The following is a 16,080-nucleotide window of genomic DNA, read 5'->3' as shown; positions in this document are numbered from 1 at the left end:
CAATTTGTACACAATTCTTACCATACATACCAAAAACCTAAAAAGTCATGTAGTTATAATTCTTTCTAAATAGTTATTCCAGTGACTTTCCAGCTTAAAATTTGAGGCTAATTTTTCTTAAGAGAGTAGCAAGTACATGTATCTTCAAATACTGATATACTGTTACATCAAAGTCCTACTAATTCACAATTCAATATCATATATACTTCATAATCAAATTTCCAGTATTTCATAGCACGTTAACAAAATTACTAGAAAAACTAGAGTACCACACCAAAGACTTACAGAGTGCACAAAATTTTCACAGGGGAACCAAGATCAAGGAGTGGTTTTCTTTAGGAAAAGATTCTACCAAAAACATGAGAGCAGCAATGGCTGGTGTAGCTCAGTGGTTGAGAGTCAACCTGAGAATCAAAAGGTTGCTGCCTCAGCTCCCAGTCTAGGGCACATGCCTGGCCAGGCCCCCAGTAAGGGGCACATGAGAGGCAACCACACATTGATGTTTCTCTCCCCTTCTCTCTCCCCTCCCCTCTCTGTAAAAGAAATAAAATCTTTAGAAAAAAATGAGAATAGAACTTAAAATGTTCAAGATACATTAAATGCATGACTAACTCCAAATTGTCATTTAGTATACTTGGTATTATAAAAACTACCTTCCATCTATAGAATGTTAGGCTGACATCTAAGACCGTCTTCCATATTCAATATCCCACTATCTTCTGGTTGTCTCAAAAAATAAACCACCAGCAAATGATTTCACCTCTTAAAAAAAAAAAAAAAAAAAAAAAGGCAGCCCTGGCTGGTGTGGCTCAGTGGATTGAGCACCAGCCTGTGAACCAAAGCATCACCAGTTTGATTCCCAGTCAGGGCATATGCCTGGTTGCAGGCCAGGTCCCCAGTAGGTGGTGCATGAGAGGCAACCACACATTGATGTTTTTTTCTTCTTCCCTTCCCCTCTCTCTAAAAGTAAATATTTAAAATCTTTTAAAAAAAGGTTTCTATGGCTACTAAAAAACTTGCATTTACAAATTTTTTAAAAGATTTTATTTATTTTTAGAGAGAGAAGGGAAGGAGAGAGGGAAAGAGACATGAACATATGGTTGCCTCTCTCCAGCTCCCCACTGGGGACCTGGCCTGCAACCCAGGTATGTACCCTGACTGGGAATCGAACCAGCGATCCTTTGGTTCGCAGCCTGCACTCAATCCACGAGCTACACCAGCTAGGGCTACAAAACACTTGATACAGTGTAACAATTCCTCTGTATTGTACAAGGGAGATAGGGATAATGTCATATACTGATAAGACAGAGTATATGATATTAATCAGGCTTGGCGTTTTCTTTGCCACTTCATTGGAGGCTGGGCTCTCCTCATTTTCAGTTTCTGTTTTCCACAGGTAGATCTTTAGGTTTAGCCACTTCAGCCTGTTTTCCCTTTGCTCTCCCTTCCCCTTTCACCTGCATTTACAAAAAATGTTTTATTTATTTTTAGAGACAGGAAGGAAGGGAGAAAGAGAGGGAGAGAAACATCAATGTATGGTTGCCTTCCATGAGCCCCCTACTGGGGACCTGGCCCACAACCCAGGCACGTGCCCTGATTGGGAATTGAACCAGAGACCCTTTGATTCCCCAGGCTGGCACTCAGTCCAGAGTCACACCAGTCAGGGGTATTTGCACCTTTTTTTGGTCTGCAGATTTATCCTCTCCTGCTGCCTTTTTTGGGCTCGTTTCCACTTTTGCAGGATCAAGTTTAGCTGACAACCTTGCTGATCATCTCGGGTTCTTTCTTCACCAACCCCTAGGCGGAGCTGACCTTCCTCTTGAGCACCGGACATGTGGAGAGCCTTAGCTGAATCTGGGCTGCCTGGCTGCTGCCCCTGAAGTCTTTAGATCTAAAGTACATTATCCAAGAACTCAGCCAAACAAGTGTCGGAACCACAAAGGCAGATTAAAGTAACCACTTCAGAACTAGGAAAGGAAAGGGCAGTTTCCATATTCCCTTTTAGGAAACTCATAGCCTAAGAGGGCACCCAACAAACATTTTTTTAAATTAAAAAAGAATGCCCTGGCTCGTGTGGCTCAGGAGATGAGTGCCAGCCTGCAAACCAAAAGGTCACCAATTCAATTCCCAATCAGGGCACATGCCTGGGTTGCGTGCCAGGTCACCTGTGAAGGGGAGTGTGAGAGGCAACCAATCAACTAATTAATTGATATTTCTCATCAATTTTTCTCTCCCTCTCTTTCTTCCTCCCTTCCCTCTAAAAATAAATTTAAAAAACCTTTTAAAAAACTTTTAAAAATTAATAAAGAGCTGTAGCAGCAATAAGCTGCTGGTGTGGGGGTGAGGAAGCACGGAGCACACAAACTGGTAAGCATCAGCTATTCTGGGTAAAAACAGTTTCACACAGAATTTAAAGCAAAAAAGACTGTAACCTACTATTACAAAAGGACTCTTACCACTCTTGAGAAGAGCCTTAGGGTCTCCAGATCTTCTAAAATGTTGCTGTTTTTGGTAGTGATCAGTACCATATACAATTTCTCCATAGGCTGGTAGACATATCTTACACTCTCTGTTTCAACAAATGTATGTTGTTTTCCAGTGTTCATGAGCTTTGGAAAAGCTGCTAACAAGCCCTCAATCCGAGTTCGGGTCATCTCCACAAACTGTCGAGAAACAATAGCCTTTCCTGCTTTCGTGCAGACTGCTGCTGCTAAAAGCACCTGTCAGGAACATATATGTAAATAAGTACAAATTAATTATTTTGTCATATCTGTTTTCTCAACATTCTCAGATCTTCTATAGAATGACATATAGTATTTTTAGAATCAAAAAAGAAATCCTTGTGTGAGGATATATTTATTGACTTGAGAGAGTGAGAGTGAGAGGAAGAGACAGAGACATTGATGTGAGAGAAAACAGCAAACGGTTGCCTCCCATACACATCCTGACCAGGACCAAACCTGCAACTTGGTATGTGCCCTGACTGGGAATAGAGCCAGTGACCTTTTTGGTGTACTAGACACTCCAACCAACTGAGAATGACTTTCAAACTCTATTTCATGCTTCTTTTAATTATCATATACAATTCATAAGACAAAGTTATAGTAGTGGAAAATGAAGCTATTATTCCTATGTTTCAATAACATACCTAAAGTAAAGTTAGTAAAGAAATAATTGTTTTCAAATCTCTACATGCATTACTAATGGGCCTCCTATGACTCAGAACTGGGTTGCTCTGTGCCTTGGTGGGCTCATAAAGACAAGTTTTAACTTTTTCTAAGAACAGAGATTTCAGTCAAAACTGGTGTCTGGTCACTTTGATTAAATGTTTGTAAGACAGTGACCTTCGCTTTCATTTTTACCCAGAACATAGAACCAATTTGAGAGTTTAAATTTATCTTCTGCTCTTTAACTTTCCCATCCCACCTTAGCTTACCCTCCACATATGTAAACAATCTGTAAAATGGAAAACTAAATGACTCAATGTTTCACACAGGTTTTGACACTGGGCAATGATCAACAGCCTTTTTTCAGAGTCTGGCATTTCATTAAAAAAGACAAAGCACCAAGGGAAGATGAGGAGACTTCTAATGCTATATAGTAGAGTAATAAAATTAAATACAACCTTAACAGTCTTTTCAGTGAGGGAACCCAAGAATCCACAAGAATTAACACATTTTGTAAGAAACCTCAAGAACAGGATACACCCACTGAAATGTTAACATCCTACTGGTAAGGCTTTTTAGCTTTACAGAAACCTGTCTGTACAGGTGAGGAGCTTGAAGAAAACACAAGTTAGCTATCTCAAATAAATATTCTTATAATTTTAATATATCAATATAGTTTTATAATAATCAAAGGAGAACACAGTGTACTTATCCATCAATCAGGATATTTGGGAAATAATTACTATCATGCTTATTCCCAAGCAACCAGGTAAAAACAATTTATACTGGAAAAGTGTGATTTTTATCTTGTATAAATAATTTCCCTCTACTGCACAAATTTTCATTTTTGTTGATTTACCTCCATGGGGCAGATTTTCTCAGGTGAAAAAGAGGTAATGCACATGGGGCAGATTTTCTCAGGTGAAAAAGAGGTAATGCTATCAACTGCTCTATTTCCCAAATAACAACTGTAAAGTTTAGAAAGAAATAGATTTAAGAAAGTAATATTATGCAATTTTTTTAATGTTTCCAATTCTATCAATGCTACACTGAAACTTAATTTCCCATCTTAAAGTTCATTTTATGTTGTATCAAATTAGTAAGTTAAAAAATGTAGTCCTAAATCATATGAAATAGTCTTAGGAAGAATCTTGTTTTGTATATTAAAAAGCTAGAAAATATTCCAGACATACAGAGAGAAATACAGCATCAGAGTTATCAGTTGATTAGGAATGGTAAAAGGCTAGCTTAAAAGTCCAAAAACAGTTATTTTCCCCAAATATTTATAGTTGTCTAAACTACATAGTTTTGTACTTAAGAAATGTATCTTTTATCACCACCAACCACTGGGGAGGTTTTTGTTATTACCTAGATATGAAGCAAGAAGATATATTGAGGGTAGTAAAGGACCCCAGAAAAAAAAAATACACAAAATGGTTATGACTCTGAGAGCATTTAAGATCTTGCTCCCCAACATACATTGTTAGTTTGGCTTAAATAAACTCTGACTAAAATTCTACAAAAAGAAAAAGGTTATGACCCTGATCTTTCAAAAGAAATTTTCTACTCCATGTCTTTAACTTAAAATTTTTTAAATTTATTTGTAGAGAGAGGGGAAGGGAGGGAGAGAGGGATTCGTGTTTCTCTCTCACGCACCCCCAGCCTGACACCTGGTCTGCAACCCAGGCACATGCTCTGACTGGGAATTGAACAGCCGACCCTTTGGTTTACAGGCCGGCACTCAATCCACTAAGCCACACCAGCCAGGGCCATTTTTTTTTTTTAAACCCAGCTCTGTATGATTAAAATGTAGAATTGTATGACATTTAAAGTGTACATCGTACCCTGGCTGGATGGCTCAGTTGATTAGAGTGTCATCCTATACACCAAAAGCTTGTGGGCTTGAAATTCCCAGTCAGGGCACATTCCTAACGTTGCTGGTTCAATTCCTGGTTGGGGCGAGTACAGGAGGCAACCAATTAATATCTTTCCCTCATAATGATGTGTGTGTATGTCTCAAAAAAAAATCAATAAACATATCCTTAAGTGAGGATTTAAAAACAAACAAACATGGTCATGTGTTTAAAATCAAATAAAGTGAACATCATGGTGAGTCCATGTTTTTAACTTTAATAGTGTGAGAGAAAAAAAGATTTGTTCAAATAAGGGCAAGGTAATACACATAATCCCTAAGAAGAAACTGGCCTTAAATTATCAGTGGCAAGAGTACTTGTTTAGAAAACTAGAACCAAATGTACTTAAGAAATCTGATTTCATGTTAATTTTTATTATAGGAGGTTCATGTTTCAATCACTTACATATTCTGGGAAAATACTGTAGTTACTACCTCAGCCTACTGATGACAAGCAGGTAAAACTCTGTACTAGTTCACTGAAGGTTTATATGCCACTTATTTCCAAATAACCAAGGGTAAGATTTTTGCCTCAATGTTATCCCCTAGAAAGGAGCTGTGCCACATAAAATTTGTACATAAATGTTCACAGCAGCATTATTCATGATAGCTAATAAGCAAAAATCCAAATGTCCATCAACTGATAAAATATTATATTCATACACTGGAACATTCTTTAGGTATAAAACTAATGAAGAACATGCCACAGCATGGATGAACTTTGCTAAGTGAAAGAAACCAGACATAAAAGACCACATCCTATATGATTCCATTTATAGGCAATATCCAAAACAGGCAAATGCAGAGACTTGTGGTTGCCAGGGGCTAAGAGAGGGGAAGTAGGGAGTGATTGCTAATAAATATGGGGTTTCTTTTTGGGTTCATGAAAATGTTCTAAACTTAGCAGTGATGGTTGTACAACTCTGTGAATATAATGACAAAAAAATCACTGAATTGTATACTTCAAAAGGCTAAATCTTACGGTATGTTGAATACATCTTAATTTAAAAAATGGAGGGCAGCCCAGGATGGTGTAGCTCAGTGGATTGAGCACAAGCTTGCGAACCAAAGGGTCGCAGTTCAATTCCTAGTCAAGGCACACGCCTGGGTTGCAGGCTAGGTCCCCAGCAGGGGGTGCACAAGAGGCAACCACACACTGATGTTCCTCCCCCCCCCACTCCTTCTCTTCCCCTCTAAAACTAAATAAACTCTTTATAAAAAATAAAAAATGGAGAGCAAAGCCATAGATTAAAATAAACAAGAGGCCATGTTAAGCAATCACAATATATCTTGTTAGAATCCTGACTCAAACAACTATAAAAATATTGTAAGAAAACCAGGCCCTGCTGGTGTGGCTCAGTGGATTGACTAATGGCAGGCAAACCAAAGGGTCACTGGTTCAATTCCCAGTCAGGGCACACACCTGGGTTGCAGGCATGGTCCCCTAGTTGGGAGCATGTGAGAGGCAACCACACATCAATGTTTCTCTTCCTTACTCCCTCCGTTTCCCTCTCTCTAAAAATAAATATAATCTTTAAAAAAAGAAAAGTGGTTTGTGAAGTTTCCTTAAAAAAAAAAAAAAAAAGAAAGAAAGAAAAAAGAAAACCAGGAAAATTTGAATAGTGAATGGTTAATAATATTAAGAAACCGACCATTTGTAAGGTGTGATATAATATCAATTTAAAAATAATTTTATGCACTGGCTGGTGTACCTCAGTGGATTGAGTGCTGGAGTGTAAACCATAAGGTCACCGGTTCCATTCTCAGGGCAGATGCATGGGTCAGTCCAGGGCCCCAGGTGGGGGCATGTGAGAAAAGCAACTGATTGATGTCTCTTGCAAATCAATGTTCCTCTCCCTTTCTACCTCCAATCCCCCCTCTAAAAATAAGTACATAAAATCATAAAAAATAACTTTTTAAAATAAGGAATACTTGTCTTCAAAAAGAGTTGTGTAGCTTCAATTCTTTCTATAGTTTCTCACATTAAAGATGATCTCTCAATTACTTTATGTTCCAATTCTAAATCAGCGGTCATCTTATTTATCTATTAACCTAAGGGCCAAAAGTCACAATTTCATGTGCTGAATGTCAGTTACATAAATATCCCTTTAATTTTTTAAAATTTAGTATTTTAGAGAGAGAGAGAGAAACATCAATTTGCTGTTGCACCCATTTATGTATTTATTGGCTGATACCTGTATGTGCCCTGACTGAATAGAACCCACAACACTGGCCTATTGGGATGATGGTCTAAGCAACTGAGCTACCAGGCCAGGGCAAGGAGAGTTGATTTTATTTTATTTATTTTTTAATATTTTACTTATTTATTTTTAGAGAGAGGGGAATGGAGGGAGAAAGACAGGGAGAGAAACATCAATGTGGTGTTGCCCCTCGCACACCTCCTACTGGGGACCTGGCCCACAGCCCAGGCATGTGCCTGATTGGAAATCAAACCACTGACCCTTTGGTTCACAAGCCGCATTCAATCCACTGAGCCATACCAGCTGGGGCTAGGATATTTGTTTTTAAGAGACCTTTAGTCCTGATCTGCATGGTTCAGCTGGTTGAGTGTCCTGCAAAGCAAAGGGCAGCTGGTTCTATTCCTAGTCAGGGCACATGCCTGGGTTGCGGGCCAGGTCCCTAGTTGGGTACACTCAAGAGGCAACCACACATTGATGTTTCTCTCCCTCTCTTTCTTTTTCCCTTCCCCTCTGTCTAAAAATAAATAAGTAAAATCTTTAAAAAAATACTTTAAGAACATAGTTGACTGTGCTACACTCCTAATTATATATTCTAATTAACAAAAACCTTTTTTAAATTTTCATCAGGAAGATGGAGGAATTCTCGTTTGGGATAACCTCACATTGGTTTCTCCTCTTCGCAACTAAGTGAATTAGAAATTTGTAAAGAACCAAGCTGATATCAGAAAAACCAAATGACTGGGAGTGAAAAGATCTGAATTCTAGTTTTTGTTCTTTTAAAAAAAAAGTTTATTTATTTATTTTTAGGGGAAGAGGAAGGGAGGGAGAGAGGGAGGGAAGCATCAATGTGTGGTTGCCTCTTGTGTGCCCCCTACTGGGGACTGGCCTGCAACCCAGGCTTATGCCCTGACTGGAACTGAACCAGCAACCCTTTGGTTTGCAGGCTGGCATTCAATCCACTGAGCTACGCCAGCCAAGGCTAGTTTTCATTCTTTTACTTACTGCCTGACCTTTAGTTACTCAACTTCTCTTACACTCAGTTTCTTTGCTATATAGTCTCTCCATATGGAGCATCATCTAACTAACAAGCTATTATATGAGGGCCAAATGAGTACAATGAGCCCATAATCCAAAGGCCTATATGACTTATACCACCGACATAAAGCAATGTAAAATAGCACAATTACTAATGATAAACATGCCAAGAAATGCATTTCATTAAAAAAAAAATTTGTCACTTCAAGGTAGCAGATTTTTACCTTTATGGGTTTGTCAACATGTTGATTTCAAATAATGCAGACAGACACTTTCCCTATAAAATTTTAAGGAATTCATAGAGCCTGTACAGCAGTAATTCTGAAATGGCCCACAGAGAATTACTTTATGCAATGAGAAACAGTACTAACAAATGAGGCATGCTGTAAATGTAACCCTTGTAAGAGGTCTCCCCACAGAAAAGAAAAGAAAAAAAAAAGCAAAAGCTGAGAACCACAGTCCTAGGTGAAAGGATCAGGCCAGTTTCCCAGCCCACCAGACTGTTAATGACCCCATCAGGCCAGTTTACAACTCTGTGGACTGCCTATGACTCAGTTGTCCTAACTCACTTGTAGCCCACAGCTTAATCGAAACTCTCTTCTACAGAGCAGAATAGACACCTGGCGCCAGTTACAACAGTCAGTGGCCAGACTGACCAACCCTCCTGTACCTGGGAACAGCTCGCCTTTTACCTAACCCATTGTCCTGGCTCACATCCTGTAACCCGGAGGCACCTACCCAGAAGAACAAGAGACTAACCCCTCCCCTATTCCCCCACAAATCCAGCACTTTTTCTTTTAAAAACCCCACTCTTTATTTTATGTTTAGAGAGAGGGGAAGGGAGGAAGAAAAAAGAGGGAGAGAAGCATCAAATGGTTGCCTCTCACACACCCGCAACAGGGGAGCCAGCCTGCAACTCAGGCATGTGCCCCTTCAGTAATGTAACTGGCGACCCTTCAGTTTGCAAACTGACTGCTCAATCCACAGAGCCATACCAGCCAGGGCTAAAAACCCCACTATTGCCTTCCCCAGGGGCTGTAGTCAATCCAACTCAGCCCGCCTGTAAGTGCAACATCAAGTAAAGGCAGTTGGATCCGATCATCCGGCTCCTTCCACCTCTATTTCTCACACATTTGTAATACTAGGAAGTTATGGTCCCCTAACTTAGATTTTATGAGGTTTTGAAAGAATAAGTTCCAGTTAAGTAAAGATACTATGTATAGCATAACTTAAACACATGAAGTTAAATGTCTATCTAAAAGAACTACCACTCAGACTAAGCCTTAAGACCTATATAAATATGCGGATTTAATATGAAACCCATATCTAACATATCTAATCATAATCCTGTTAGAAACAATGTTGTATGTTTCAGGGTAGTCCTTCAGCAGCTGGAATTTAAAATGCCTCCACACCATACAGATAGAATTTAGGTAAAAATAAACACCAAAGGCAACATAAAAAGGAAAAAGGAACAAAAAGCAACCTGTAACCAGAATTCAACCATTTTGTTTTATTGAGAATTCCATTTTAGCAATATTATTAAAAGAATTAACTAAATAGCACTGACTGGTGTGGCTCAGTGGGTTGGACATTGTCCTGCAAACGGCAAGGTCGCCCAGTTTGGTCAGGGCACATGCCTGGGTTTCCCGCCAGGTCCCTGTTGGGGGGCATACAAGAGGGGGAAAAATATGTTTTGCTCATCTGTTTCTCACCCTCTTTTTTCCCCCTCCCTTCCCCTTTTCTAAATAAATAAATAAATAAATAAATAAATAAATAAATCCTTTAAAAAAAAGAATTAACTAAATAATTGTTTATTAAATACCTACTGCACAGACTAGATGCTCTCTGAGAATACTAAGAGGAACTAGATTGTATTCTTTCCTCACCTTTTATAATTTTTTAAGTTAAAATTTTATTTAATGTATCTTTTTTATAATTAGCCCTGGCTGATGTGGCTGGACTGAGTGCCAGCCTATAAACCAAAAGGTTGCTGGTTCGATTCCCAGTCAGGGCACATGCCTGAGTTGTGAGCCAGGTCCCCAGTGGGGGCCCGTGAGAGGCAAGCACACACTGATGTTTCTCTCTTTCTCCCTCCCTTCCCCTCTATCTAAAATAAATAAATATCATTTTTATAATTATGTATGGTGACAAATGTTAACTAGTCTTGTCAGGATTCTTTCCCAATATATACAAATATTGAACCATTATGTCACACAACTAAAACTCATGTTGTATGTCAGTTATACCTCAATGGAAAAAAAAAAAGAAGCCTAGTACGCATAGGTAGGCAAACTGTCAAGTAGTGTGCTTTGGGAATTCAGAGGAGGAAGAGAAAAGGGATGACTTCGTAGAATAGCATTTAAATTATGCTTTGATGAATTGGGGGATGTGAATAAGTAAAGATGAAGACACAGTAGGGTAAGATAGTAGATCCCAAGCAGGAAAAATCTGAGATTCTCTTTGGGTCATTACCCAGATATATGCAAAATAAGGTTCCCAAAGTAGGACCAAAGTGCCCCACACTAAGTGTGGATTTAAACACCTAAGACACCACACACCACAATTACAGGTTCCACAAAGCTGGCACAGTTTCTATTCACTGTGTTATACATATTAATGAATACACATGTTAACATGGCTGGAAGGTACGGTTGGAAGGTAGGAACAAGATAAATTTAACCTATCCAAAAATAATATTCATCTTCTTAAATGCTCTGAAGTAATAAAGGCCCTCTTCACATAAATGTTTATTGATATTTAGCAATGATTAAATAGAAACTTCCAGCCAAGATGGAAGCATAGGTAGTCACACTGTGCCTCCTCACACAACCAAAAGACAACAACAATCTAAAAACAAAAAACAACCAGGACTGACAGAAAATCAAACTGTATGTAAGTCTGACAACCAAGGAGTTAAAGAAGACACATTCATCCAGACCAGTAGGAGGGGTGGAGTCCAGCAGCCAGGGCAGAGAGGACAGCGCTGGCGGACCTGGCAAGGCAACACATTGTAGAACTGGGTGTGCAACGCTGCAGCTGGCAGGCAAGGCAGCAGGTGGCGGACAGGCAGTCTCACATTCTCGCACAGATAAACCAGGAGGAACAAAGTGGGAGCGGGATGGACCACACAATCCAAGGTCCCAGTGCAGGGAAATAAAGCGTCAAACCACTGATTGAAAACACCTGTGGGGAGACCCACAGGGTGCTAGAACAAAGAAGGGCCCAATTTGCTTGTGGGAAGTGGAGGAAGTGACTGAAATCCCACAAAGAGCAGAGAAGCACCATTATTACCTCTCAGACTCCTTCCCCCACATAGAGGGTCACAACACAGCAATGTGGGTTACCCTGCCCTGGTAAACACCTAAGGCTGCTCCCCTCCCTATGTAACATGTGAGTCAAGACAAGACAAAACAAAACAAAACAAACAACAAAAAAAGCACAAACACAATAACAGATCAAAGCCCACAGAAACGACTAAACGACAAAGAGGTCGCCAACCTTTCAGATGCACAGTTCAAAACACTAATAATCAGGCTGCTCACAGAATTGGTTGAATTTGGTCACAAATTAGATGAAGGAATGAAGGCTATGCTAAGTGAAATAAAGGAGAATGTACAGGGAACCAATAGAGATGGGAAGAAAATTGGGACTCAAATCAATGGTGTGGGCCAGAAGGAAGAAATATCCAACCAGAAAAGGATGAAGAAACAAGAATTCAAAAAAATGAGGAGAGGCTTAGGAACCTCCAGGACATCTTTAAACGTTCCAACACCCAAATTATAGGGATACCAGGAGGAGAAGAGGAAGAACAACAAGTGGAAAAGTTAATTTGAACAAATAAGAAAGGAGAACTTCCCCATTCTGGCAAAGGACATAGATGTCCAGGAAGCTCAGAGAGTCCCAAAGAAGTTGGACCCAAGGAGGAACACACCAAGGCACATCATAATTACATTAGCCAAGATTAAAAGTAAGGAAAGAATCCTAGAAGCAGCACAAGATAAGGAGGCAGTTACCTACAAAGGAGTTCCCATCAGACTGTCAGCTGATTTCTCAAAGGAGACCTTACAGGCAAGAAGGGGCTGCAAAGAAGTATTCCAAGTCATGAAAGGCAAGGACCTGCATCCAAGATTGTTCTATCCAGCAAAGCTATCATTTAGAATGGGAGGGCAGATAAAGTGCTTCTCAGATAAGGTCAAGTTAAAGGAGTTCATCATCACCAAGCCCTTATTTTATGATATGTCAAAGGGACTTATCTAAGAAAAAGAAGGTATGTGCAGTAAAATGACAGCAAACTCACAATTATTTACAACCACACCTAAAACAAAAATAAAAACAAACTAAGCAAATAACTAGAACAGGAACAGAACCACAGAAATGGAAATCACATGGAGGGGGAGAGAGAGGAAAAAGGCACAGAGAATAAGTAGCATAGATGGTAGGTAGAAAGTAGACAGGGGGAGGGTAAGAATAGTATGGGAAACGTAGAAACCAAAGGACTTATATGCATGACATATGGACATGAACTAAAGGGGGGGAATGTGGGTGGGAGGGGATGTGGGAGTAAAACGGGGAAAATGGGACAACTGTAATAGCATAATCAATAAAATATATTTAAAAAGCAGTGACTAAATATAGTATACAGTATAAAAATATATAGCACACACTAAGGCAAATTAATTTTTCCTATTGTAATTTGATCTGATTTTCTTTTAGGAAAACTAAGTATGATTCTCAGAGTTGTTTTATTTATTATTTATATTTTTGGAAAAGAACATTTACACTTAAAAGGAACTTTCAAGAACCCTTTGTTGTTTTACAGATGTAAAACACTAGGGTCCAGAAGTTAAATGATTTCTTCAGGACTGTTTAAAAAAATAAATCACCCATTAAGTTAAGCTTTGTTAAACAACTTTTCTCTTAATAGTATTTACAATCGTTTGTATATATTGTTCTTTGTTTTTGAATTAAATGACAACTCTCTCCTATCCTGATTTACATGAATTAGAAGGTTTCTTTACTCAAGAAACCTGGAAAATTAGGTTTCTGTTCTGCTTCTACCACTATTCTAGGTCTACCATATGACCTTGAATAAGTCACTTAACTACTTCTTGAAATATCCCTAAGTTAGAGGTTAGCTTATGGGAAATCTAAAGTGTTTTTTTCATCCCTAACATTCTGTAAATCTAAGTATTTAAAAACTTTACAGCAACAGAAAATATACAATACCTTCACTTCACACCCACTGCTCCAGCAGAAACTACTTTGGAAACGTATTTCACATTAACATCAAGGTCCTGGAAGGCAAACTGCCTAACCAAAACAAATTATGTTTGTATAGTGTATGTGTGAGAGATAGAGATAGCTGCCTAACATCCTTCATCTCTACTAGTGATTGATAGAGGTCCAAGAATAACAGGTCAGCATAAATATATGCACAGTGGTGTGTCGTCCCCTGCCCCCCCCGCCCCTGCCAAAAAAGTCAAGGACATCCTCCAACCCCTAAATACTTCAGTATTATTCACTTCCAGATTTAAGCAGTCACTTTCTCCTTCATAATTCATGATCATGTTAAGGATAGTTTCTACAATGTTTTTCTGTTTGCATGATGTAATTACAGATAAAATCAGAGGGAAGATTAAAATACAATCCAGACCACATATCAAACCTAAAACCTAAAAAGTACTCAGTGCGAGTTTTAAGCTGATCACCAGTTTCTCTTCTAAAACAAAAGCTTATAGACAATAAAGATGAAAGGGCATCATTTTCAGCTTCTGCAGTGAACGTACTATTTAAAGAATAAATAAATGGCAAATCAGTGGAAACTCAAGAAAATCATTTTCAGTTTTTGACATTTCTCACATGGATGTTCCCCTCCCATACAAAAGATTTCATGTATTTATTTTTAGAGAGAGGGAAACATCAATGTGTGGTTGCTTCTCCCGTGACCCCTACTAGGGACCTGGCCTGCAACCTAGGCATGTGCCCTGATTGGGAATCAAATCAGCAACCCTTTGGTTCACAGTCCAGAGCTCAATCCACTGAGCCACACCAGCCATGGCAATACATAAAATCTCATAAATAAACAAACAAACAAACAAACAAATAAGGCCCTGGCCAGGTTAGAGCATCATCCCAATATGCCAAGACTACAAATTCAATCCCCAATCAGGGTACATACAGGAATCAACCAATGAATACATAAATAAGCAGAACAACAAACCTATGTTTCTCTTTCTCTCTCCCTCTTTAAAAAAGAAAAAAAAGACTATAATAGCTGTGTAGCTGCTGTATGAAAAAGAGGGGGGGAAAGGCAATAATCCCCTAATTGGGAACAGTTATTACTGTGCAGGATTTGTTTCTCCCCCATCATGTGTAGGTCAGCCATATAAACCCAAATCTAGCTTTCTAATAACCACTAACTTTTGGGCACTGAACTTAATGTGATCATTTATATATAATGTGGACATAATATTAAGTTTACTCATTGCCTATACTTATTAAGAAAAGAACAGCACTCTGTAGAAAAAGCAAACATTGTACACATTGGTATTACCATGAGACTTAGGATCAGGTTAATTAAGAAAAAGAATTAACAGTGATACCTGATAAATGTTAACAAAATAAGAACATGTTCTAATTTGTAGAAAACTAGAAAAAAATCAAAAGATGCCCTTTTTATATTTCATTTTTTTCTTTTAATATACTTCATTTTATAAGTTCATCATAAGCCATTTGTTTTGCATTTGTTCATTTATTTCTCTACTAGAACTATTACTGATTTCAGTGACTAAAGCCAAAGGAAACCTATTTCTCCTAAAAAGATGTATAAAGCAATGGATGAATGATCAGATGTGTGATAAAACAAGTACAGTGAAATGTTACAGAACCTAGCTGGCAGTTATATGGGTTTTCACTACAAAGTACAGCTTTTCTAGATGCTTAAAATTTTTTTTTAAGATTTTACTTATTTTTTAAAGAGACAGGAAGTGAGGGGAAAAAGAGAGGGAGAGAAACATCAATGCACTAGAAAAACATTAATCGGTTGCCTATTGCACACTCCAAACCAGGGGACCTGGCCCACAACTCAGGCCCTGACTGGCCATCAAATCTGTGACCTTTGGTTCACAGGCTGGTGCTCCACTCAATCCAATGATCTGCACCAGATTATAAATAAAATGTTAAGATAAAAAAAAAAATCTACCTATAGGAAGATATCCCCACACAGTAAGACTGTCACTTTATTTGGACAGTCTTACTATGTGGGGATATCTTCCTATAGGACCCCAAAACACTACACAGAAATAACACAATATCTTACAAGCCAACAGAACAGAATGTGTACTGAGGTGTTGTTCTTCAGAATACATAAATCTGTGGGTTTCTAGATCATACCAAATCCCAACATAATTCAGAAATAGATGACGCAACTGTACATGTCCAAATAACAAGCAGATTTTATATTGTATCACTCAACACCTAGAACTTTACCATCCCTTAGTTATCAACCAATGTAAAATACAGCAGGTCCCCAAGCCCTGACCAGTGTGGCTCAGTTGGTTGGGCGTTGTCCAGCAAAGCAAGGGGTCACCTGTTCCATTCCCAGTTAGTGCTCATGCCTGGGTTGCAGGTCCAGTTACCAGTCAGGGGGAGTCAGGGTGCTTATGATAGGCAACTGATTGATATGTCTCTCTCACATTGATGTTTCTCTCCCTCTCTTTCTCTCTTCCTTCCCCACTCTTGATAAAATAAAAATCTTTATAAA

The 16,080-nt window shown here is 38.7% G+C and overlaps 1 protein-coding gene across 2 annotated transcripts in view; it reads right to left on the bottom strand.

Moving 5' to 3' along the window:
• Positions 1–16,080, bottom strand: part of ARCN1 (archain 1) — a 36,957-nt gene that overhangs the window by 19,089 nt on the left and 1,788 nt on the right. Inside the window, exon 2 of one of the 2 annotated variants that reach the window (XM_045838932.1) lies at positions 2,457–2,720. The exons of the other annotated variant lie outside the window; for it this stretch is intronic. Within the exon in view, the coding sequence (XP_045694888.1) occupies positions 2,457–2,720 (264 nt within the window). The remainder of the gene's footprint in view (positions 1–2,456; positions 2,721–16,080) is intronic. 2 annotated transcript variants of the gene reach the window in all.

This window comes from Phyllostomus hastatus, unplaced genomic scaffold (assembly GCF_019186645.2).
Source record: "Phyllostomus hastatus isolate PE091 unplaced genomic scaffold, TTU_PhHast_1.1 phas_contig_113, whole genome shotgun sequence".
NCBI classification, from domain to species: Eukaryota; Metazoa; Chordata; class Mammalia; order Chiroptera; family Phyllostomidae; genus Phyllostomus; species Phyllostomus hastatus.
This window is presented reverse-complemented; position numbering and strand designations above follow the sequence as displayed.